The 26,648-nt window shown below is 42.1% G+C and overlaps 1 protein-coding gene across 1 annotated transcript in view; it reads right to left on the minus strand.

The window, feature by feature from the left end:
• Nucleotides 1-26,648, minus strand: part of IQCC (IQ motif containing C) — a 258,336-nt gene that overhangs the window by 78,644 nt on the left and 153,044 nt on the right. Inside the window, exon 4 of the mRNA XM_044082574.1 lies at nucleotides 4,139-4,248. Within this exon, the coding sequence (XP_043938509.1) occupies nucleotides 4,139-4,248 (110 nt within the window). The remainder of the gene's footprint in view (nucleotides 1-4,138; nucleotides 4,249-26,648) is intronic.

A 26,648-nucleotide genomic window follows, 5' to 3' on the forward strand; every position in this document is an offset into this window, starting at 1 on the left:
ATGGAATGACTATAAAAAAGCATTTGATAGTATCCCACATTCACGGATAAAAGAGTGCTTAGAAATGTATAAGATACACCCTACACTAATCGACTACATTCCAGTGACCATGAAACAGTGGCAGACCACTTTGCAATTAAGCTATGATAAAGGACAAATTATTCCAGGGATAAAAATTCAAAGGGTATATTCCGGGGTGAGACTCTGTCACCGCTGCTATTTTGTCTTGCCCTTACCCCATTAAGCTGTCTACTTAACAGCTTAGGTCATGGCTATAATTTGGCTCCTAGAAAACAACAAAGTGTAAAGACGTCTCATCTTCTCTTTGTCGATTTAAAACTGTATAGCTAGCTCATCAGATGAGGAACTGAAAGCACAACTGCAAGTTGTCAAAACTTTTTCAGATGATGCAAGAATGTCATTTGGTCTTGATAAATGTGCAAAAGCAACATTTAAAGCAGAAAAACTACAACACCAAAAAAACATTGGTTTGGGACAAGAATGTGATATAAAAGAACTTGAGCAAGAGGGAGTGTATAAATATTTGGGAATCGATGAAGGATCAACAATAAAACATGAACAAATGCGAACAAAACTTAGTAAGCAATACTTCAGAAGACTGAAATTAATCCTGAAAATAGCACTGACATCTAGGCACAAAATTCAACCTATAAACTGATTTGCTCTCCCTGTTCTAACTAACAGTTTTGGCGTGATTGACTGGCCTCAAAACATGTTGGACAGCTTAGACAGGAAAACAAGAAGGATGCTTCATGCTTACCAAATGACTTATAAAAATCAGTGCATACCAAGATTATATAGTCCCCATTCCGAAGGAGAAATGGGCCTCCTTGAAATTGATTACATGTATAGATCTGCAATTGTGGGACTGCACACATATCTGCTGACCTCAAGACCCAAGCATAGTGAAAGTTTTGAAACATGAGGAGAATAAATCTAAAATGACATCTCTGCTTAGTCTAGCAGAAGCATATCAGCGTCAAGCAGGAATCGATATCAAACCAGAAGGAGATAAAAATCAAGCAGCAACTGAATGTGTCAAAAAAACAAAAGAAAGAATATAAGGTGAAGGACCATATGAGAAGGCAAGAAATGTTGAAAATGCATAAATATGGTTGCAAGTATAGAAAACTTCTGGAAGAACCTCATGTTGATCATGAATGAATGTAGGAATGGTTAAGGAGAGGTGAATTCAGACCAAGAGATGAAAAGTTAATCTTGGCGACACAAGATATTGGGCTATGTACACGTTGGTTTACAAAGTCCATTGAATATGTGGGAGAAACAGACAAATGTAGGTTTTGTAAAACAGAATAGAAAACAGAACAGTCATGCACCTCGTTGCTGGTTGTGAGATACTAATGGCAGAAGGACTGTATAGTGAAAGGCATAATAATGTGGCAAGACTGTTGCACTGGGGATTGTGCAAACATTATGGTATTGAAGTGGCTGAAAAACACTCCAAACATGAGCCACAAAGCATCATAGAAAATGAAGTCTACATTACATGGGATCACCCATTATCAATAGTTCAAAAGATAGATGCTAAAAAAACGGACAAAGTGGTCCATGAAAAGAAGACAAAAGTACCACTGATCATTGAAATTGCCACACACAGTGACTACAGTGTCTTGCATACAAAGAGACATAAAGTCATAAAATATCAGGATTTGCAGGCAGAAATGAGAGTAACGTGGAAGAAAGATACCAGACAGTTCCAATAATAGCAGGAGCAACAGGTCTTATTAAAAAAAAAAAAAAAAAAATCTACAATCATATTTAGATATGTTACCAATACATGTAACTCCATACGAACTGCAGAAGGAGTCATTACTGGGCACATTGCAGGTGCTGTGAAGGGCACTTCTGGCTGACATGAAAGATTGAAACAATACTAATTTCAAAAAGTTTAACCGTACTTTGACTAAGGATGGTATTAGAAACCCAAAAGACTTGGAGAAATTAAAAAAAAGGGAGGATCTTCTGGAGCAGATTTAGGGAATCTTCCCTTATTCCAAAATCTGTATCTGAGGTGAGAGACTCAGAGGCGAGTCTATGTGCTTCCTCTTGAATTTCCTCTTGGGGGGGGGGCTAGGCTGCTGAACCTCACTGGAAATGCATCTAGAAGAGGAGACCCCCATATCTCACCTGTACAAACCTATGCATCCTCTTGTCCTTTGAGAACATATGTGATGTCCTGCCTAAGCATCTAGTCTAATCATTGACATCCCAGGATGGAATTGGTGTCACTGCAGCAATCAGCACAGAGGAACTAAGAGTAGTTCCCTTCTGCACCATAAAATCCACTTAAATACCTGGGCCTGTTGGAATTAACACTGACGGCAACAAGACCTGTGCCGAAGGTGACACACTTGGCCCCAACAATGGTGCCAAAACATCTGGGGCTGAAGCCAAATCAGAGACCTTTGGTCCTGAGTGTCACATGCCAAACTCTCTGACACCTCAGAGAATGGACCTGATGGAATCAATGTTAATAATCTTGGAGGTGAAGGTTTAACACTGAGCACCACTAACCTAGTAACAGTCCAAGCAAAAGGAATCAGTGTCAAAGCTGCCAGTGCCAAAGTAGTCGGTGCTGGAGAAATCAAGTCAATCCGTGCTGAGGATACTAGCACTAATGTTGGTGACAATCTGGACATTGCTGGACAGCTTCTTCTCCAAGCAGAAGCTTCATGTCCTGAGCTGTGGTGTAGTCATTTATATTGCTAGAGGATTCCTGGTGCCAAGAGGGAGACAATGTCAGCAACAAAAGCTTGGACTGAGAAGGAGAGAACCATGGAGAGGAGAAATTGGGTTCCTGGGGAGTAAGAGAAGCTGGAGGAATGCTTCCTGGGGGAGTGACCAAACGTGGGGTAAGGAGGGTTCCTCCACCTCGCCCTCTCACTCTTTTCCTTCTTTTTTTTTGAAAACGTGACCAACAAGCTTGTCAACACCAAATCTACAGGGATTATCCCTTGACCACCAACCTGTTACGGTGGTCAAACAATGTTTGAACTCTGTATCACTTACAAATGGAGTAATCACTGTTAAACAAAGCTCATCTGGGTCATGTGGTTTTATTATGCCTGCAGTGTTTACATTTTGTAAGTCCCTACTTAACCTCTTTGTCCGTGTTCAGCAATCCGGCAAGCATGGTCAAAACTAATCGCTAAGGTGCAGGCACCTGAAAGGAAATGAAAAACAAAAATAATAGGCCTGAGGCCCAAACACATGACAGGGTAGGAAAGGGAAACAAGACGAGATAGAAAGGGGGGAAATGCCAGCAGAAATGAGAGAACTGAAGATACAACCAGAGATAATGCCTAACAAATAATAAACAGACCAAATGCATTTTTCTGCTCAGGAAAGAAGTGCAAAAAACAAATTCAATCTCCAGTCCCTCAAGCTCAGTAGAGACATTGCTGTCTTAAAGGTAACAATGAGATCTGCAGAATTCACCAACATGAAGGGATTATGGGTAGGAAGGCATTTAAGCAGACTGTTGCTGTCACTAGAGGGTGTCAAAGGAACCAGACCAGCTGTTCCAGTGTCCAGACAAGACCTGAGAAATCCAGAATTTGTTACCAGTTTCTGTGTGCTAATTGTTTCTACACTTCACTTAGGAACCTCATTTTCTCAAAAACAACATTGTCAAGCTATAGAGCTTAAAACTCAGTGGCACAGAGGAAAATGATTTCCCAAAACCAAATAAAGTCCCTTACAATTCATGGTGCGGCCTGAGGTCCACTTCCCACAGCAGAGTGCTCATGCTGAGGTGCTTGGCACTAAACAGTCCAAAACGAAAGAAGGAAACCCATTTCCCACAGCTAAGTCCTTTATAATTTATAGCATTAAGTAATGTCCACCATCCCATAGCAATGTGCTTAGGCTAAGGGATTTGTAAACAAACAGCACAGAAGGAAAAAGGAAGAAACTTACTTCCCACAGTTTGGGATGAGTCTTTTGTAACTCATGGTGTGGAAAGAAGTTCCCTTTGTAAAGCAGTATGCTCGTAAAATGTTCTGGATAATTTGTGGTACAGAAGGATGCCCATTTCACAGCAGAGTGTCACGTTCCAGATACAGCCATGGCTCACAATTTACACATTCCTACTCACGTTTTTACGGCTGGTGATAGCCTGCTGCAGCCAAAGGAGTTCCATGGCAAGGTCACTTCTGTGCTGACGCAACCCTTCAAGAGTCTCAGGTAGCTCATGTCCTGCAAGTCCTGAGTAAAGAACAAAATAAAGAAATAATACTTGACATTTCTGCACTGGCATGTTCAGGAAGTTCAAATGAGCAATAAAAAAGTACAGTTGTGTACACTTACCATAAATTTAGATGTTCAAGTGTATTCACTGTTGCAGTCATTACATTAAGGTAATCTGCTGGCAGGTTGCCCTCAGTCAGCCTGAATTCCAAAGTCTTGGGTCCTGCGTCAGTTGCTGTCACCTCTTCCATGACATCAGGTCGTCAGGGGTATAAAACATGCAGCCGACGCCAGTTTCTTTAGTTTTTCTTGCCCCAGATGTCAGGTGCCCCCAAAAAGGTAGCAAAAATATGTATATATAAATACATGCATCAATATAAACTTTACCTTCATCTATAAGCAAATAAAGCACATAGGTTGTATAAGATAGAGAAGGAAAGATAACCTCCAGAATGAAAGGGGGATGGTGGGAGGGTAACCTGGACTGCAACAGTGAATACACTCGAACATCTACATTTATGGTAAGTGTACACAATTGCACTATGTTCTTCGTGTTTCGCTGTTGCAGTCATTACATTTGAGTAGAATCCCAAACCTATGGTTGAGTGGCTGGAGCTGAACAGCATTAGGTGCGGCTATAAGACCCTGCAGAACTGCAGTGGCAAAGCCTGCCCTGGACTTAGAGTAGAGAGGCAAATGATAATGCTTTGTGAAGGTGTGAATAGAACTCCAAGTAGCAGCCTCTAGAATGTCTTTGGTTGGTACTCCTCTGAGAAAGGCTGCTGAAGTAGCTGCAGCTCTGGTGGAATGAGACCTAATGCTCTTGGGCACAGGTTTACCATGGTGTAAGTAGCAGAAATTAATGCAGTGGCTTATTCACTTTGAAATAGTCTGCTTTGAAATAGCCTTTCCTTCTGATCCTGCAGCATATGCCACTAGTAATTCCTCATAGGTTCATAGGTTCATAGGTAGATACTAGGCTATCTGCCCTAGGGCATTTATAAGCCTAGCCAGAGTGTATTTGGCTTCCGCCTCCCTATTAGATTAGCTTACTGTGCCTCTGTGGAGTAGGTCACAGAAGGTACCCTTTTAAGATTAGTTTACTGTGCCTTTGTCTAGCAGGGACACAGAAGAGATCCCAGGGGTGAATTTGCGATTTCCCATCCACGCGTCCAAATTTCACTTGAAGAGGGTCAGCGAGGGGCTATGTCTAACATGAAATGGGATTCTATTCCAGAGTGATGGGAGCCTCTGGGAAATGAATCTGTCCCTCCAGCATGTCCTATTTATTTTTGTGCTGAGGTTTAGGTCCCTGGAGCGTGTAGCTCTAAGGGACTTGGATTTTTTGAGGTGGAGCATGTCCATTAATTCTGGGTTTGACATGGCTTTGTACGTCAGGCATAGATCGCCTCTGAGTAGGCGGTAAGCAACTGAGTAGAGCTGAAGTTTCTTTAGTCGAGCTGCATAGGACATCTGTTTGTAGCCCATGATCCTCTTGGTGAGGTACTTTTGGGGTCTCTCCAGTTGCTGCAGGTGTCGGGTAAGGTACATCCCAAAGGGGCATTGTATTCAATTATGGGCCTGATGAGTGACGAGTAGAGGGGCACAATGACCTCTCTTGATCTAGATGCAAACCCTTTTGTGATAAGGTGGGCTATATAGAAGGTCTTTCTAACCACTTTCGCAACGTGATTATCAAAGGAGAGATTACTATCTACGTTGGTCCCCAAATCTCTAATTACTTCTTCCGTACTTAATGGATTACCACCTATGTGGTAATTTGTGGGCACCTTGTTTTTCCCAAAGGGGATGACTATGCACTTTTTAGCATTTAGCTTGAGGCCGTGGCTCTGGCATCAAGCATCCATATTAGCCTGAACCTCAGAGAAGTATATACTGAACAAGAGAGGTCCCAGAACTGAGCCCTGTGGGACGCCACTTGTAACTGGTTTGGATTCGGACATGGCACCTGCGATTCTGACCATGTGGGTTCTATCTCTGAGCCAGTTTGCAACCCATCTTGTGATATAGGGGTTGATATTTAAGCTGGTAAGCTTATTTATGATGCCCGAGTGGGGTATTGTGTCGAAGGCTTTCGCGAGGTCCAGGTAGGCTGTGTGAACTACCTTGCCCTCATCTCTGGCTTTGGTAACTGTTTCAAAGAAATCAACTAGGTTTAAGAGGCAAGATCTGCCCTTAACAAAGCCGAATTGGGTAAGGTCCAGTGTCTGGAGGCTCCCAATGTCTTTGTTTATGAGTTCCATGATAATACGCTCCATAGCTTTACAGACCAGACTAGTCAGGCTTATGGGGCGATAGTTTCCGGGGTCCGTTGTGGCACCACCTTTGTGGAGTGGGACCACTGTAGCTGTACGCCATTCTTTGGGTACATATCCTGTAGTAAGGCTAAGTTTGAACAATGACTTAATGTGAGGGTTCATTTCTTCTTGGAGTTCGTGTAAGACACAGCCTGGGACACCATCCGGTCCCATAGATGCTGTGTTTTTTGCTTTGGAGAGGGCAGCTTTCACCTGTGCATCTGTGATGTCAGGGAGGTTACATTCAGTTGGGATAGGCATTTACTCCTTTGGGGGGGAAGGGGGGAAGAAGTCTGCACTGAATCTGTCTGCCAGGATGTTGGCTATGTCTGTAGGTTCGGTATATTTTGTATCGTTATGCAACAATTCAGAGCATATCTGGGAGTTTCCGCCCATGTACCTGACATAACTAAAGAAGGCCTTGTGATTATCTTTAGTGTCTAGGGCAATTTTTCTTTCGAAGCTGCCCTTTGATGATTTTATGAGGGATCGAAGTTTCTTGCTAATACTGATCAGAGATGCCTTCCCTTTTTGGTATTTTGCTCTGTCATGTAGTAGCTTCCTCCTTCTGTTGTATAGCTTATTTATGGCTGGGATCCACCAGACCAGTCTCCTGTTTTTGGAGGAGTGAGTCTTGGTTTTATTTGGAATAGCACGATCCATGCATTCCTGCAGGTGCTCATAGAATGCATTTGTAAAGGTTTCTGCAGATTGGGCTGTATTATCCTCTGGCCCAGGGGTTTTGAAGGATTCCACCTCAGTCTTGAGAAGTGCAAAGTTGGCTTTTGAGAAATTCTTTACAGTGATTTCCTTGGCTGGGAGTGGGGACGGGATATGGATGTCCAGAGAAATTTGTTTATGGTCTGATCTTAAAAATGAGGGGTTTACCTCTGGGGTGGAACATAGAGTCCCCATGTTGGTGATGACCAGGTCCAATATGTTGTTCCCTCTTCTGGGAGTGGTGACCAGTTGCTCCATTGTGTTAGAGTTTATAAATTCAAAGAACCGTTGGGCGAGTGGTGCTTGGGCTTGAGTAGTTTTCCCAGTCAATGCTTGGGTAGTTGAAGTCACCCAATAACATAGTGTTTGAAGAGACCTTCATATTCTCCAGTGTTCTCAGGAATGCCAAGTGGGGTTCCTGTAATAGGGAGGCTGTTTGCAGCAGGCTACAAACTGAAAGGCAGTTTTGCCCGCTGTTAGTTGCACATGGATGGTTTCTGATGCTTCGTGCAGTGCCACTAACCTGGAGGTGTAGGTATCATTGATGAATATAGATACTCCCCCTCCTTTTGTGCTTCGGTCTGAGTTTTGGGGCCGAAACGCATGGTATGAGTTATAACCTGGTAGTGCTGGGGTGCTCTCAGGAGCCTTGAACCAGGTTTCTGTTACTGCACAGACATCAATTTTCTCCATACTGAGGAGAGCCTCGAGTGCGTGCATCCTGAGGTTTAGACTTCTGGCATTGAGTAGCATTACCTTTAGTTTTTTTATCCTTGGGTTGCCTATGGAAGTGGGTTTGTCCTTTGAGCCTTGCCTAAAAAAGGCACTATGGGGATGGCAAGAGCCTTGGCCAGTATACGAAAGCCTAAGGGTGACAGGTGCAAGCCCTCCCTAGCGAAGCAACGTGGCTTGTCGAGCATGTCATCCCAGGCTGACAGACACTGGATCCCCTTTGAATGACACCAATACTTTAGCCAATTGTTGAAACTGATCATTTTGTCTTTATACTGTGGCATCATTCTTGGTGAGGGCAAGATGCTACTCAAGGTCAGGGTCACACCAGCCTGGGCTACATGGTCAGAGAGCTCCTCTATGTCTCTTTTCATGTAGTCCAGGGAGGTACGTCTCAGGTCATTCACACTAGCATGGACAATGACGGAGTCATACTTGTATTTGCTTTGGAGTGACCTGAGAGCTTGCGTTATGTGTCGGATCCTGGCACCCGACAGGCAGCTTACAGTGACCTTCTCCTTGTTCAGTCTGGTGAGCGGGACGTTAGTGTGCCGGACAACAGAGTCCCCTATAACAAGTGTATTTGGTGTGTTGTTTGGCCTTAAGGGCTGTGACTGTGAGGCACACTGATTTTGTGAGATATGTGATTCCTGGGTATTGTTGAGGGGTGGCTGTTGCTTGGATATCTGCTTAGGAGGTCTTTGCTGTTTAGGCAGATTTTTATTTAGAACCTCCGAGTATGTTTTTATGTGTTGGGTATGCAGATGCAATAGGTCTGTGTGACACTGGATTTGTGGTGTGGGTGGTTACCTTTTCCTCCTGACTGACTGTGCCAGTCTTGGGTTGGGAGAGCTCTGCCTCCAGTTTGGCTGTGTAACTGCATCTCTCACATGTATTAGAGTTTGTTGGAAGGAGGAGAGGGTTGTCTGTGTACATAAGGCAATTGTAACATTGCCTGAAAATTCCCAGATTCACCAGCTGGACTGGACAGTAACCTTGAAACTGACCCTTGGACATACCAGATTAGTATAGGGAACTGTTTTTTTACTATTCAGATTAGGGAAGAGAACTGATTTTTCACTTGATCAGGAATGACCAATCGGGAGCCTAATACTTATGAGAAGTCAAGGAGGGTATAGTGCTTTAGTTAGTTAGTGTTTCCTTATAAGAGCTGAATAGAGTGATTACTTTGAGAGTTTGAACAGTTCTAAGGGAAAAAGTGAAGAGCAGACTTTGTGGAGCCTGGAATACTTTAAACCTGTTTAGGCGGCGCTGCCCGACGCTGCTCAGTGCGCAAAACCGCGCAAAAAGAGAGTTGTAGGGTTTTAAGAGAGACAGATCAAGGAGTTTAGAATTGACCCAAAATGGCACATAAAACTACAGCTTCTAGGTAGCAACCACTCCTCCAGGGACAGGCAGGCTGTTCAGTGTTAACCACTCCCACTGGTGAACACAGAGACTTCCCTTTAGCCCAAGCAAGCACTGGCCTTCTAGAAACTTCCAAACAGTTCAGAACAGCAAATCTGTAACTGAACTTTCTTAACTTTCAGAAAGTGGGAAAAAGCAAGATTTTTTTTTTTCTTTTTGTTGTAGTTTAAAGGTAGCAGAGATACACAAGCAGCAAAATAATCACAACAGTGCAATAAATGACCCCACACTTGAGTGCTAGGCCAAAATCAGGTAAAATGGAGTTTTTAGAGAAAAAAACGATTTTAAATTAAGTGCAACACAGGAAACGCAGTAAACAGGCTCTAGATGTGTTCCAAGTACTGTTACTGTTACAGATATAAACTTTAGCAAGCCAGAAAATGCCAAAAAATAGGCGGCAAAGCAGTAAAACTTAACAAAAAAATCAGAAGAAAATACTTAAAATCACAAAAGTGGCTCCTTTTCTTCTCCCAGCGTTTTCTCTCCTTTGTAGGTGCTTCAACAACAACTAGCAAGCCTGAAAAGACGCCAAAACCACGAGGCAGCCGGGTTTTAAGAGAGACAGATCAAGGAGTTTAGAACTGACTCAAAATGGCCAATAAAACTACAGCTTCTAGGTAGTAACCACTCCTCCGGGGACAGGCAGGCTATTCAGTGTTAACCACTCCCACTGGTGAACACAGAGACTTCCCTTTAGCCCAAGCAAGCACTGGCCTTCTAGAAACTTCCAAACAGTTCAGAACAGCAAATCTGTAACTGAACTTTCTTAACTTTCAGAAAGTGGGAAAAAAGCACAATTTTCTTAGAGCTTTACTCCTGCTCAAGTAGAATCTTAGCTGTCTGTGCACGTCCAAAGAATGCAAAATTCGCTCCCCCCTTGTTCTGTGGATTTGGATAAAAGGTTGGCAGATGAATAGTCTGGCTAAGAGCCACACTGGAAACCACCTTAGGTATAAATGTAGGATATGTCCTCAGAGACACCCTGTCTGGGTAAACTATGATAAAAGGCCCTACAGCCATGAGGGCCTGTAGCTCTGAAACTCTTCTTGCTGAAGTAATTACTAGTAGCACAGCTGTTTTCCATGATAAGAACTTTATACCAGCGGTAGCAGCTGGTTCAAATGGAGGCAGGGTGAGCTTTTCCAACACATAATTGAGGTCCCATGCAGGTATTGGTGATCTTCTAGGAGGCCTTAAATTTTTGGCTCCTCTTAGATACTGCTTTAGTAAAGGATGAGAAAAGACTGGTGGCTCTGTATTGTAATGAGCCAAAATGGCAGCGGCATTGATTTTAATTGATGAAAAAGATAGGCTTTTGTCAATCATCTCAGTTAAGTATTGTAATATCTGAGGAATACTTGGTTCTGCTGTATCAGTTCCTTTTGCTTGATTCCAAGCACAGAATCTCTTCCATCTGTCAGCATAAGATTTTCTAGTACTAGGCCTTCTGGCTTCCAAAATGACATCCATCACAGCTTTACTGAGAGGAGTTGCTTGTATAACTACATGATCAGTCATGCTGCCAGGTTCAGTGTCTGGAGTTGATTGTGCAGGATCTGATTGTTTTGCTGAGACAATAGTTGAGGTCTTTGAGGCAAGGTCCAAGCTGGGTATTGAGACAAGTTCCTTAGGATTGGGTACCAGTATTGGTGGGGCCAGTCTGGGCAATTAGTATCATCTTTGGTTTCTCTTGTCTGACTTTTAGGAGGACTTTGGGAAGAAAAGGCAGAGGAGGAAAGGTGTAAACTGATGAGTTTTTCCAACTGAAGGATAGGGCGTCCACTTTCCATGCTTGTCTGTGATAAGTCCTTGTGCAGAATCTTTTCAATTGATAAATTTGAGGAGAGGCAAATAGATCTATGTCTGGGCTCCCCCATTTCTTTGTTATCATGCTGAAGACCTGTGGATCTAGTTTCCACTCGTGAGGATCCATAAGGTTTCTGCTTAAATCGTCTGCCAGAGTATTTTGCTTTCCTGGCAGGAATTGAGCTTGAAAATGTATTTGGTAAGTCAAAGCTGTGTCCCACAGTGTCATGGCTAATCTGCAAAGTGGGTATGAGTGTGTGCCCCCCTACTTGTTTATATACCACATGACCATGGTGTTGTCCGTCTTTATCAGTAATTGTCTTGGATGAAGTAAGTCCTTGAAGGCTGTTAGGGCATTTTGAACTGCTAGCATCTCTTTCTAGTTGATATGTAGATGCATTTGTTTTGGGGTCCATATGCCCTGAATGTATCTTCCCGCCATGTGGGCAGAGTGAAGGTCAGTCCCATGTTTTGGTGACATGCCTTTGCCCACCACAGAAACTCCTGTTGTAGGCAGGGAATGAGAGGAATCATTGTTTCCAGACTGTGACAATGTTGACTCCATAAACTTTTTAGGTACTAATGAAGTTTCCTCATATGCAGTCTTGCATATGGAATCAGTAGGATGCAGGATGCCATGAAGCCCAAAGCCTGCAGAATTTGTCTTGCAGATAACTGGGTTTTTGTTGCCATCAGTTTAAAGTAAGTAGTCAGTTGCCTTTGCTTGTCTGGCGTGAGGTAAGCCATCTGGGCAGTTGTATTCAAGCTTGCACCCAGGAATGTTATCTTTTGAGAGGGTACCAGTTGTGATTTCTTTTCGTTTATTGTGTACCCTAGGCATGTTAGAAGCCTTTTCACAAACGCCAGGTGTTGAAGAAGAAAGTCCTTGTTCTCTGCTTGAATGAGACAGTCGTCCAAGTAAGGATATATTGGAATACTTCTTTGTCTGCAAAATGCAATTACTGGTGCCAGGCACTTTGTAAAGACCCTGGGCGCAGTAGATAAGCCAAAGGGCAGTGCAGAGAATTGGTAATGCATAAAGCCAGCCTTGAATCTGAGGTATCTTCTGCACGATTGTCTTACTGGGACATGCAGGTATGCCTCTTTTAGGTCTAATGTCACCAGCCAAGCATTCTTGCCCAGCATGGGCAGAAGCTGCTGCAAGGTCAGCATTTTGAATTTTGGAATGTCCAGGTATGTGTTCAAAATCGATAAATCCAGTATTGGCCGCCAGGCCTTGTCCTTTCTGGGTACCAAGAACAGTCAAGTAAAAACCTTGTCCTTTTTCCTGTTCTGGTACTAGCTGAATGGCCCCCATATCCATGAGGGACGTAACCTGTTTCTGTGCCTCTGCCCATTGATTTTTTGTCAGATCTGGCCAACCATTTGCCATTGGCAGAGTATGGAAATGGAATCTGTATCCCTGTAATACTATGTTTACCACCCACTTGTCCTGGGTTATTAACTGCCAATTTTGAGCAAAAAGTGCTAATTTTCCCTCTAAGGGTGCTGCCAAAAGATAAGTGCTTGGTGCAGGTAGACGGAAGTCATTGGGACTGTTTTCAGTAGGTTTGCGCTTTATCTCCTCCAGATTTGGAGGTAGAAGCGCCCCATTGCTTTGACCTGTATGAATCTTGCGCCTGGTATCTGGAACCCTTAGGGTGTCTGGATTTGCCCCTTTGAACTCTGTCTGACACAGGAAAGGAGCAATTTTCTGTAGGCCAGTGTCTACTGAATCTTGGTGGCTGCACTTGTAAGAAGCTTTTTACAATTTGCATAGACTTAGCTTTGTCTTCCATTTTCTTTAAAACCTCTTCTGCCTTAATACCAAACAGAGTATCATGCTGTAAAGGTGCATCTAGCAATTTAGCTTTAACATGATCAGGCAAATGTTGTTCCTTTAGCCAGGCATGCCTCTTAATCACAGATCCAGTAACTGCGGCCCTGCAGGAGGCCTCTAAGAAATCAAAACTACACTTTCCAACCTGTTCAGCTGCATGCAATCATTTCTGCAATTCTTTATTTTCTGCACATTCAGAAATCAACATCATTTTCTGTTTCAGCAATCCCATAACATGTTGCTGATACTTGAGCATATGAAATTGACAGTTTAAGGCCCTAATTGCCAAGGTTGCAGATGTATAAACCTTTTTTCCCCATCTATCCAGTGCCCTTGAATCTCTGTCAGAGGGGGCAGGATTTTTTGCTGTTGAGGCCTTAACTCCCTTTGGACCCTGTGAAATAGTTTCAGGATCAGCATCAGGGTTTCTAAATAAAAATTTATGTGAGTCAGGGACCCTGTAATATCTGTCAGGCTTGCTGGGAGCCGGAGGTAAGGAGTCAGGGGACAAGCTTGACTCCAAAAACACATCAGCCACAATGTTTAAAACAGGGGGTATGGCTACAGGCCTGTGCTGAGGGAGAAGAAGGAAATCCCTGAGCCTCTTTTTTGATTCTGAGAAATCTTGACTCTCCCAGTGAAAATGCCCCCTCAAAGTATGCAAGGTTTCTCCAAATGAATAATCCTCAGGAGGTGATGCAGATGGTATAGACTCCTCTGCATCTGAATCCTCATAGGGAGGTATAGATAATTCCTGATCAGAAGAGGAATCAGAAGAAATAGAAACCTGATCTGAAGATTCATAATCAGTGTCTTGCCTAGGCCTCTTATCTGGAGGGGGATGGGTGCCCCTGATCAAGGTAATAAGGTCTTCAGCCATTTTGATCATCTGTTTTTTAGGCATAGAGGCCTGTGCACGTGGCTCATGCATCAATTTGTTAGTTTTAGAAGTTGCTTTTGTCTTTGGTTTTGCAGCTGTCGTCGGTTTGATATACAAGTGTTGAGGCCTGAATACAGCTCCGGACCCATCCGAGGAAGATACATCCGTCGGTCCAACACTTTGAGTATCTCGCGGCATGCCGGACTCCACATGGGTGTTGGTAGGGGCCTGCGACTCAAAAGTAGCAGGTATTAGGGGCTGCGAAAGCGCCTCACTGAGTACCGGCGAACCGGCGACTGGCTTAGGAGAAGCTTTGTCATCGGTTTTGGACCTCAACTGTCTTTTGATGTCCTTTTCTTTGTGTTTTTTTATGTACTCCGGTAGTCAGATTGCTAGCCGACGACATTTCTGGGTAGTTAAATCTGTTTCTAAAATACTTTGAGGCAAAAATATACCGACGCTTAATAGTGCGTTGGTTAAATCTAGCACAAAACCGACAGCCAGGCACGTTGTGATCAGGGCCTAGGCAAGGAATACAGTATAAATGGAAATCCTTATGAGGTATTTGCTTCCCACAAGTAATACAATTATTAACTTTTTCTGACATCGGTATGGAGCAAGAAAAAAGTTTCCCCAATGGGGTACTTAGCTTTAGTGAAGACTTTGGTTCTGAAACTCAAACTCGAATATTTCAGTAGTCAGCCAACCGGCACTTGCGAAATGCTTCTGCTTCAGGCACCGCGCGGCAAGAAAGACTAAAGAAAATGGCGTCGGCTGCATGTTTTACATCCCTAACGACCTGACGTCATGGAAGAGGAGACAGCAACCGACACAGGACCCAAGACTTTGGAATTCAGGCCGACTGAGGGCAACCTGCCAGCAGATTACCCTAATGTAATGACTGCAACAGTGAAACACGAAGAACATCATAAAATAGGTTCTTACGTAGCAAAGGTTGCTCTAAAAAGTCTTACTGTCATGTCTCTACTGTAACTAATTTTTTTCCTTTATACAGCCCAGCCTAGTTAGCACCATGATGGTAGTGCTGTGCTCAGTTCTGACTAGCTGTGTTCACCAGTATCATTGTGTGACTCAAAGGATACATTTTGTATAAAGGAAAGAACCGTGTCTGCAATATACTACCTGGTAGACCTCATGTGGCAATGCAGTGAAAAAGGAGCTGAGCAGCTCATCAGCAAAATAACTAGATTTCTAACCGCCATCCTGCAAAACTGAGCTCAGACAAAGGCTTGGTCATTTAGTCATTAATGGATTTGCCAGAAACTGCACACAATAATGTGTATGTGTATGTGTGAAGATGACGTTTCATTTCTAGGGGTGGTGAAAGATTCAGTGTGTAACACATGGAGGAATCAAACAAAGCAAGCAGTAATTATGAATGCAAGACAAATTTACATTGTCTGCCCTACCTCCAACAGAAAGAGAGACAAGTGAGCCTATCTAAGGCCCAATCAAAGCAGCTAACCTACAATGATTACAGTTCCATAATCCCAGTTATCATACTTCACTGTTCCTCAACAGCAGGCTGGCACCCACATGAAGAAGTACAGTGATATTCAGAAGACAAAGGAAGATGGGAGATGGTTCCACGGGTGCAGGTAGGCATGCTCAAACGAAATGACCACATCTCTTGAACCATTCTTTTTTTAAATTTCTTGAATCTTTTTCAGACTCATTTATTATCAGGGATACAATTATTTATAAATATTGCTTTGTTTGTCAATTATATTACTTTACATTTTCAAAAACACTTCTAAATCTATCCCTTAGCTAAGGAGCAGTACAGTTTAGCTTCAAACAATATATTGAACAGTGAAAACTCAAAAATGTGAATGTCTGTCAAAGGATTATGCTTTGACGGAAGGCAGCATGAACACTGATTCACTGAAAGCCACAGAATGGGAGGTGTTGTGCTTTCTCCACTGTTGTATAACCATGGAGGTGGTATATATAAATTGGGGGGCCTCCACCTCATGGGGGTGTAGGCAGTGGACTTGCCTCCCTGCAGAAAAAAAAGCTTAAAAATCATGTTTGCTGAAAGTGATTTTTAGTAAATTACATTAATGATTTTGTCCGTTGAAGAATAATCCTTTGACGGATAATCATGAATCAAAACAATCAACTCTTCATCTTACTCACTCCAATAATATTAACAAGATACATTTGCTAATAATATGCATATCTCATTTAACAAGTTTTAACATTTTAGGGTCAAACAGAAATCAGTTACTTACACATTTATTTAAGTCAAGCTGTTTGTGAGGATAAAGGCCTGGCTCTAACTCATGAGACAGTAAACTAAAAAAGTTGAAAATCCTTAAGAATAGTAAGCAAAGTTAACAGAAAATGACATTTTATGTAAGCAGGCCAAAAAACAAAACAAAACAAAACAGATGATCAGCTAAATAAAATGTGAATTTTTCATATTGCCCGGGTAAAATGATGACAACATATACATACTTTATTTTAAAGTTTGTGCCTCCAACTTAATGTTTAGAAATGACAAGGTGAGCATTTCAGATGCAGTGGATCACAATACACAAGAAGTTACACAGTGCACACGAAGATATCAAACAATTCCTAGATAAAGTACAATAGTTCCCTGCTTAGCCTGCTGGCAAAAACTTTTGGAAAGTTAGGTTACTCCAATTTTACTGCCTGCTTAGCGCAGTAGAATATATTGCTACAGCCACAAAATGGAGCTGAAGAAATGGTACTCATTACTCATCACGGTTTCTAATCTTGCCATAACCAATAATGGCAAAGTGCCGGTTTCGGATGCCATTTCAATGCCTTCATAAAAGGGTCTGAATTGGTGAACCACACTACTCTAATTAGCACAATGTAAGAAACTAGAGTTCTGTATACTTACCACAACAATAGATTTTCAGGGCTATGTCACTGAAACATTAAATCTTATAATTTGGGGGTGACCTACCGGATGTGTCTTCTTTCCCACTGGGACTTTTTATTAGCAGTTCCTTTGTCTCCGTGAAGACTAACATTTTGTCTTATGGCACAGTTCTATGGAACCTTGTTTGGTATGAGATACTTTCTTATATAGTCACTGTAGTAGTAAATTTTCTTCAGGTCTTCGAGTCCCTTTTGTCCGTCACCGGAATATGTGAACACAATAAGTCATTATGTTTAAAATAACAATAATACTATAATCAGGAAAAGCAAAACAGTCTATTACAACACTACAATAAATCTATACACGCCCTTCTTGAGAAGTGGTGTAGGGAGGGAGGGTAGTTTTACTGTTGCAGTGACCTTTCTATTAAGATCTGTTACAGTATACATATACTTACACAGCACTGTACTATCTTCTTCAACAAGAGTCATGATAAAGTACAGTTGTGTACACTTACCATAAATGTAGATGTTCGAGTGTATTCACTGTTGCAGTCATTACATTTAGGTAATACTGCTGGCAGGTTGCCCTCAGTCAGCCTGAATTCCAAAGTCTTGGGTCCTGCGTCGGCTGCTGTCGGCTCTTCCCTGACGTCAGGTTGTCAGGGGTATAAAAGATGCAGCCGACGCCATTTTCTTCAGTTTTTCTTACCCCAGATGTCAGGTGCCCCCTAAAAGGGTAGCCAAAATTTATATATATATAAAAATACATACACCAATATAAACTTTACCTTCATCTACAAGCAAATACACCACATAGGTTGCATAAATCAGAGAAGGAAAGAAAAGTTCCAGCAGAAAAAGGGGATGGCGGGTGGGTAACCTGGACTGCAACAGTGAATACACTCGAACATCTACATTTATGGTAAGTGTACACAACTGCACTATGTTCTTCGTGTTTCACTGTTGCAGTCATTACATTTGGGTAGAGTCCCAAAGCTATGGTTGGGAGGCTGGAGCTAAACAGCATTAGGAGCGGCTATGAGGCCCTGCAGAACTGCAGTGGCAAAGCCTGCCCTGGATTTAGAGTAGAGTGGCAGATGATAGTGTTTTGTAAAGGTGTGCACTGAACTCCAAGTAGCAGCCTCTAAAATGTCTTTGGTTGGTACTCCCCTGAGAAAGGCTGCTGAAGTGGCTGCAGCTCTGGTTGAATGTGGCCTAATGCCCTTAGGCACTGGCTTGCCATGGTGTAAGTAGCAGAAACGAATGCAGTGGCCTATCCAATTTGAAATAGTCTGCTTAGAGATAGCCTTTCCTTGTGATCCTGCAGCATATGCCACTAGTAATTGCTCTGTTTTCCTGAAAACTTTGGTTCTGTCCAAGTAGAATCTAAGCTGTTTGTGTACGTCCAAAGAATGCAGAATTCTCTCCCCCTTGTTCTGTGGATTTGGATAAAAAGTTGGCAGATGAATAGTTTGGTTAAGAGCTACACTGGACACCACCTTAGGCATAAATGTTGGGTTTGTCCTCAGAGAGACCCTGTCTGGATAAAAAACGATAAAAAGTTCCACAGCCATGAGTGCCTGTAGCTCTGAAACTCATCTTGCAGAAGTTATTGCTAGGAGCAGAGCTGTTTTCCAAGATAAAAACTTTATATCAGCAGTAGCAGCTGGCTCGAAAGGAAGCAGGGTGAGTTTTTCCAAGACACAGTTGAGGTCCCATGCAGGTATTGGTGATCTCCTTGGAGGCCTTAAATTTTTGGCTCCTCTGAGGTACTGCTTGAATAAAGGATGAGAAAAAATTGGTGGCTCTGTATTATAATGAGCCGAAATGGCAGAGGCATGAATTTTAATTAATGAAAAAGATAGGCCTTTGTCCAGCATCTCAGTTAAGTATTGCAAAATCTGAGGAATATTTGCTACAGCTGTATCACTTCCTTGTGCCTGATTCCAAGCACAGAATCTCTTCCATTTTCCAGCATAAGATTTTCTAGTACTAGGCCTTCTGGCTTCCAAAATGACATCCATCACAGCTTTACTGAGAGGTGTGTTTTGTATGACTACATTATCTGCCATGCTGCCAGGTTTAAAGTACTGAGTTGGCTGTGCAGGATCTGATTGTTTTGCTGGGACAGTAGATGAGGTATTTGAGGTAAGGTCCAAGCTGGGCATTGAGACAAGTTCCTTAGGATTGGATACCAGTACTGGCGGGGCCAGTATGGGGCAATTAGTATCATCTTTGGTTTCTCCTGTCTGACCTTTAGGAGTACCTTGGGGAGGAGAGGCAATGGAGAAAAGGCATATACTGATAGGTTTTTCCAGCTGAAAGATAGGGAGTCCACTTTCAATGCTTGTCTGTGATAAGTCCTTGTGCAGAATCTTTTAGTTGGTAGTTGTGAGGGGAGGCGAATAAATCTATGTCCAGGCATCCCCATTTCCTTGTTATCATGCTGAAGACTTGTGGATCCAGCTGCCACTCGTGGGGATCCATGAGGTTTCTGCTTAGTTCGTCTGCCAGAGTGTTTTCCTTTCCTGGCAGGAATTGTGCCTGCAGATGTACTTGGTAAGTCAATGCTGTGTCCCACAAAGTCATGGTTAGTCTGCAAAGGGGGTAAGAATGTGTGCCCCCTGCTTGTTTATATACCACATGACCATGGTGTTGTCTGTCTTTATCAGTAGTTGTCCCGGATGAAGTAGGTCCTTGAAGGCTGTCAGGGCATTTTGAACAGCTAGCATCTCTTTTTGACTGATATGTAGATGCATTTGGTTTGAGGACCATGTGCCCTGAATGCATCTTCCTGCCATGTGGGCCCCCCAGGCATAATCTGATGCATCCGTTGTTAGTGTCTGCCTGGCTGGGGGTAATGTGAATGGCTGTCCCTTGTTCTGGTGGCAAGCCTTCACTCACCATCGAAACTCCTGTTGCAGGCAGGGAATGAGAGTAATCATTGTTTCCAGGCTGTGGCAATGTTGAGCCTAAACGCATTTTAGGTACCATTGTAGTTTCCTCATATGCAGTCTTGCATATGGAATTAGTAGGATGCAGGATGCCATGAAGTCCAAAGCCTGCAGAATTTTTCTTGCAGATAACTGGGCTTTTGTTTCCAACATTTTGAAATAGGTAGTCAGTTGCCTTTGTTTGTCTGGCGTGAGATAAGCCATCTGGGCAGTTGTATTTAAGCTTGCACCCAGGAATATTATCTCTTGAGAGGGTACTAGTTTTGATTTCTTTTCATTGACTGTGTACCCTAGGCATGTTAGAAGTCTTTTCACAAACGCCAGATGCTGTAGAAGAATGTCCTTGTTCTCTGCTTGAATTAGACAGTCATCCAAGTAAGGATATATTTGTATTCCTCTTTGTCTGCAGAATGCAATTACTGGTGCCAGGCACTTTGTAAAGACCCTGGGTGCAGTAGATAAGCCAAAGGACAGTGCAGAGAACTGGTAATGCATTGAGCCAGCCTTGAATCTGAGGTATCTTCTGCATGATTGTCTGATGGGGACATGCAGGTATGCCTCTTTTAGGTCTAAAGTCACAAGCCAAGCATTCTTGCCCAGCATGGACAGAAGCTGCTGCAAACTCAACATTTTGAATTTTGGTATATCCAGGAATGTGTTCAAAACAGATAGGTCCAGTATTGGTCTCCAGGCCTTGTTCTCTCTGGGTACCAAGAACCGTCTTGAGTAAAATCCTTGTCCCTGCTCTTGCTCTGGAACTTGTTGAATGTCCCCATGTCCATGAGGGATGAGACTTGTTTTTGTGCCTCTGCCCATTGATTTTTTGGCAGATCTGGTCAGCCGTTTGCCTTTGGCAGGGTATGGAAATGGAACTTGTAGCCTTGTGACACTATAGTTAGAACCCACTTGTCCTGGGTTATAATGTGCCAATTTTGAGAAAAAAGTGCTAATTTTCCCCCTAAGGGTGCTGCCAGGAGATAAGTGATTGGTGCACGCAGGGGGAAGTCATTGGAAGTGTTTCCTGTATGGTTGTGATTTGCCCTCTCCAAATTTGGAGGTAGAAGCCCCCCATTGCTTTGACCTGTATGAACCTTGCGCCTGGGATCTGCCTCTAGGGCGTCTGGATCTGCCCCTTTGAGGTCTGTCTGACACAGGAAAGGACCAGTTCTTTGTAAGCCAGTGTCTACTAAACCTAGGTGGCTGTACTTGTAAAAAATCTTTGACAGTTTGCATAGATTTAGCTTTGTCCTCCATTTTCTTTAACACCTCTTCTGCCTTAACACCAAACAAAGTATCATGCTGTAAAGGTGCATCTAATAATTTAACTTTGACATTATCAGGCAGATTTTGTTCCTTTAACCAAGCATGCCTCCTAATTACAGAACCCGTAACTGCAGCCCTACAGGAGGCCTCCAAAGAATCAAAACCACATTGCAAAGTATGCTTTCCAACTTGTTCAGCTGCATGCAATAAATCCTGCATTTCCTTGTTTTCTGCACATTCAGAGTTTAGCAACATTTTCTGTTTAAGCAATGCCATGACATGTTGCTGATATTTCAGCATATGAAACTGACAGTTTAAGGCCCTTATAGCCAAGGTAGCAGATGTGTAAACCTTTTCTCCCCATCTATCCAGTGCCCTAGAATCCCTGTCAGAGGGGGTAGGGTTTTTTGCAGCGGAAGCCTTACCTCCTTTGGGACCCTGTGAAATAGTTTCTGGGTCTGTAGCAGGGTTTTTAAAAAGGAATTTATGAGAGTCAGGAACCCTGCAATATCTGTCAGGCTTAACAGGAGCTGGAGGTAAGGAGTCAGAGGTCAGACTAGACTCCGAAAACACATCATCTACAATGTCTAACACAGGTGGAATGACTAGAGGCCTGTGTTGAGGTATTAAAAGGAAATCCCTGAGCCTCTTTTTAGATTCTGAAAAATCTTGGCTCTCCCAGTGGAAATGCTCCCTCATGGTATGCAAGGTTTCCCCAAAAGAATAGCCCTCTGGAGGAGAAGCTGAAGGTATAGATTCTTCAGCATCAGAATCCTCATAGGAGGGAAGAGAATATTCCTGATCAGAAGAAATAGAAACCTGATCTGAAGATTCATAGTCAGTCTCTTGCCTAGGCCTCTTATCAGGAGGGGGATGGGAACCCCTGATCAAGGTAATCAAGTCTTCGGCCATTTTGAGCATCTGTTTTTGGGCATAGAGGCCTGTCCACGTGGCTCTTGAATTTGTTTCTTTGCTTTAGAAGGTGCTTTAGTCTTTGCCTTTGAAGCTGAAGTTGGTTTAATGTACAGATGTTTAGGTCTAAATACACCCTAAGAAGCCGATGCCTGCTCAGCGGCTCCAGACCCATCTGAGGGAATAGTGTCCGAGGCTCCAATACCTTGAGTTTCCAGCGGCATAGCCGACTCCAAGTGGGAATCGGTAGCGGCCTGCAACTCTAAAGTAGCGGGCGTCAGGGGCTGCGAAAGCGCCTCACTGAGAATCGGCGAACCGGCGACTGGCTTAGGAGAAGCTTCGCCGTCGGATTTCGACCTTGGTTGTTTAGCTCTCTCCTTTTCTTTGCGTTTTTTGTGAACTCCGGTAGTCGGATGGCTATCCGACGACATTTCTGGATAATTAAACCGGCGTCAAAAATAGTTTAAAGCAAAATCATACCGACGCTTAATAGTGCGTTGGTTAAATCTAGCACAAAACCGACAACCAGAAACATTGTGATCAGGGCCTAGGCAAGGAATACAGTAAGAATGAAAGTCCTTATGAGGTATTTGCTTTCCACAAGAAATACAATTATTAACTTTTTCTGACATCGGTCTGGAGCAAGAAAAAAGTTTCCCCAACGGGTTACTTAGCTTTATTGAAGACTTCGGGTCTGAAACTCAAACATGAAAATCTCAGGAGTCGGCCGACCGGCACTTGCGAACTGCTTCTGCTTTGGGCACCGCGTGGCAAGAAAGACTGAATAAAATGGCATCGGCTGCATCTTTTATATCCCTGATGACCTGACATCAGGGAAGAGCCGATGCATGACCAAAGACTTTGGAATTCAGGCCGACTGAGGGCAACCTGCCAGCAGGATTACCCAAATGTAATGACTGCAACAGTGAAACATGAAGAACATCAGTAAATTGTAACATCTACACAGACTTCAAAGCAGTATATGTAAACCCATGAAAGAAAAAATCTACAACATGCACATGTCAAAACCTTTCCAACCTAGGGCATCTGGACCTAACTTGCTCATTTTTGTGACGGTGCATACAACAGGAAATGTGGCTGCATCTAAATATCTGAAATAAGCTACAGATGTAAAGGTTGCCATTGCAGAATATGTTCTTATTATGTCTTGGACAAGTTATAGCAAAAAGGTAGCATGGCTGGCAAACCACTAGTAGGTTTTTATTTTTATTTCTCAAATCAAATAAATAAATAGTAAGTTCATTGATAATTCATTAGTCTTCCTATCATAATATCTAAGTTGTCTGTTAAGTCTAGTAAATGTAATATTTTCCTATCTTTCTAGCATTTTGAGTAAGAGGGGTAGGAAAATTACCTTATTAAGTTACTGCACTTACTACACTGGCACAAAAAATGGGATTCGTCTTTAATGACACCCTTTTATTGTGAACTACAAAATAAAGTGTCTTAAATCTTACAACTCTTAAATCCTTCTGCCAGAAGTAAAAGCAACCTAAAAAAGTACTTTCGATAACAAACAGTTCAAACTCCACTGTATCTACTAGTTCAAAGGGAAGTGAAGGCAGCTTGTCTGACATTAAATTTTAGTCTGAAAGGGAAGTGACATTCTTCATTGTAGTTTTAAATGAAGAATGTGGAGTTATTTCCAAGGTGGTTGTTACCCAAGCACTTTGCACAAATATCAACATTCATAGTTCAACCATACCTCTATCAAAAAGATAACTTAAATAGTCTAACTTGGTATCAGGCATAGATGCTGTGACACAGTCCAAGGGACAAATGACTTAGGTCATTCCAATGGATTATATTAGCAGTGCCATAACCTTTAAAGGCCACCAACGACTCTAAGCCCATGAGAAGTCAGGGTCATATACCTTACTCCCAGCTCACAGGTCAAGTCCAGTCTTAAAATTTCCTGTATTAGTAGCTTGATTTACTGATACCAGCAAATTGCGTAAGAACACCCTGAAGTGTGACATATCATTTTTTCAGGTCCTTATTAAACATACCTGTTTTTGCCATTGAATTCAGGTTTCTTGTTTTATGTAAGGTATTTCTTAGTTATAGTTAGTGTAGAAGGTATACTTCACTAAGAGAACATTTATACATCAGTAGTTACCACTGAAAATCTCTCTCTCAAAGTGCACAAGAGCAGCTGGACATGTCTTTCTATGTTCCTCTCATGCAAGTTATTGTTGTACTGAAATATCACTGGACCTTTACCAATTTCTTTTTTTTTTTTTTGACCCCTTCTAATTTCTTGTTCACTCGCATATCACACAGAGACAGAATGACAACCTGTACTCTGTTTGGGGTTTAATTAATTATCTAAATAAATCAACAAAATCTCCACGCACCTGGATGTGACTGTAGGAAAAACATGATACTTCAACTCCAATTTTATTATACAGCGTAAACTCTAAGCTATTTCCCAAAAGATGAAGCAATTTGTACATATGTATATCCAACAATAAAATAAAAAAACATTATAATGAAATAATATGCAAGTACTCTAAAACTAAATACACAAACTAGACTACAATACAAAATGTTACTAATTATTTCTAACATTAATGCTTACAGTACCCAACTATTAAAATTATCAGTACTGGTGAAACAGTCCAACTACTGGTAGAAAAACTGAACATAAAGTATCACACCTAGGCAGAGTCAACAAAGCAATGGTTCTCCAAGTCAGCACAAGACTATAAAGTTAGAACAATGGAAAGAATACACACATAAACAATGCCCTTACAGACAAAATTGGACTGTACACACAAAACATGATGAGGCATCTTAGTTTTGGACCTACAGTGTATCCTGATGGTTTCCTTAAAAATTCTTACAAATAAGGTAGACTACATGTGTGAGCAGAAGCCTTGAAAGTTAACAAAACCACAGTTACAGTGTATCATCTCAGCAGTTTACACACCGTCATTATCACCAGATGACACATCATTATTCCATAAACAAAGAGTTCGAACAACAGTCACATGTCCACAAGGACACCAAGATCAGCAACTTCCATGGAACGTAAAATCTCATTATTAATGGGGTATGGGGGGGTTCTTATTATTCTGCCCAGCAAGCAAAACTGAACAGATTTTGGCACTGAATGCAATATAATTCAATACTACTCATCAAAATATCTCTTCCAAATCATTTTGTAATAACTTTTAATCTTCGAAAGTACTTACCATCAGCCATATTTCACACCCATTCACAAATTTACTTTCAGATTCATCTAGAGAGTGGTACAATTGACAAGAATATATTAAATATAGGCCCAAAAGAAGGGCACCATTGCATCTTCCTTGTTTTGGAATTTGCATCCCATACTCTGACTCTACACTGTTTGGACCCCAGTTAATTAATAATTCAATGTTTTATAAATACGTAGATGTGTGTGTGTGTGTGTGTGTGTGTGTGTGTGTGTGTGTGTGTGTATATATATATATATATATATATATATATATATATATATATATATATACATACATATACACACACACACACACACACATTTATACACATACACACACACACACACACACACATATATATATATATATATATATATATATATATATATATATATATATATCCACACCTGTTTTTCCCTCACTTCATATTGCAAATCTTGATTGTATTACATAGGTGCCAAACCAGGGAAGAATTTCAGGTTTCCCATCCAACTGTCCAAGTTGCACTTGAATTGGGTTAGGGAGGAACTCGGCTTCACGGGGTAGTCTCTGGGATACATATCTATCTCTATCTCTCCAGCAGGTCCTATTTATATCACAAGCAAAATTCTTTAGAGCAGGTAATTCTGGTACTGTTTGTTTTATGGACATGCAGGAGGTCCATCAGAGTAGGGTCAGACAATGCCCTGTATGCCAGGCATAGATCTCTCCTCAAAAGCCTGTAGGAGACATAATACAGGAATAGGGCCTTGAGGCGGTCTGCATAGGACATATTTCTTATGCCCTGTATTATTTTAGTGAGGGACCTCTGTGGACATTCCAGTTGTTGGATATGCCTGGTTAGGTACATACCAAAGGGGCATTGTACTCAATGATAGGTCTGATAAATGCCAAATACAATGAAGCAATGACTTCCTTGGACTTAGATGTCATATGTTTGTTTATAAGTTGCACAACATAGAATGATTTCCTCACCACTGTAGACACGTGATGATCAAAGGCTAGATTACTATCTACGTCTGTCCCCAAGTCCCTGACTACTGGACCAACTCTAAGGGGTGTGTTGTCAATATGACAGTTATCAGGGATGGATGACTTCCCAAAGGATACTATTATGCATTGCTTGGCATTTAGCTTTAGTCCATGGCTCTGACACCAGTTGTTTGTGTGTGTCAGCCCCTCCTGGAGAACATTTGTGTCAGTGTGAGATTCAATGACAGCTCCTAATTTGCAATCATCCTGCAAATTTAGTCAGCCAGAGACCACTGACATTGGCCTTGACTTCTGAGAAGTAAATGCCAAAAAGGAGTGGTCCAAGAACTGATCCCTGAGGGACTCCACTTGTGACTGGCCTCTTTGTAGAGGTGGACTCCCCAGTTCTAATTTACTGAGTCCTGTCTATGAGCCAGATGGCTATCCACTGGGTGACATACCGGTTATTACCTAACTTCTTGAGTTTGTCAA

The sequence above is a fragment of the Protopterus annectens genome, chromosome 1.part1, assembly GCF_019279795.1.
Source record: "Protopterus annectens isolate FY-2018-M chromosome 1.part1, PAN1.0, whole genome shotgun sequence".
NCBI lineage: Eukaryota > Metazoa > Chordata > Ceratodontiformes > Protopteridae > Protopterus > Protopterus annectens.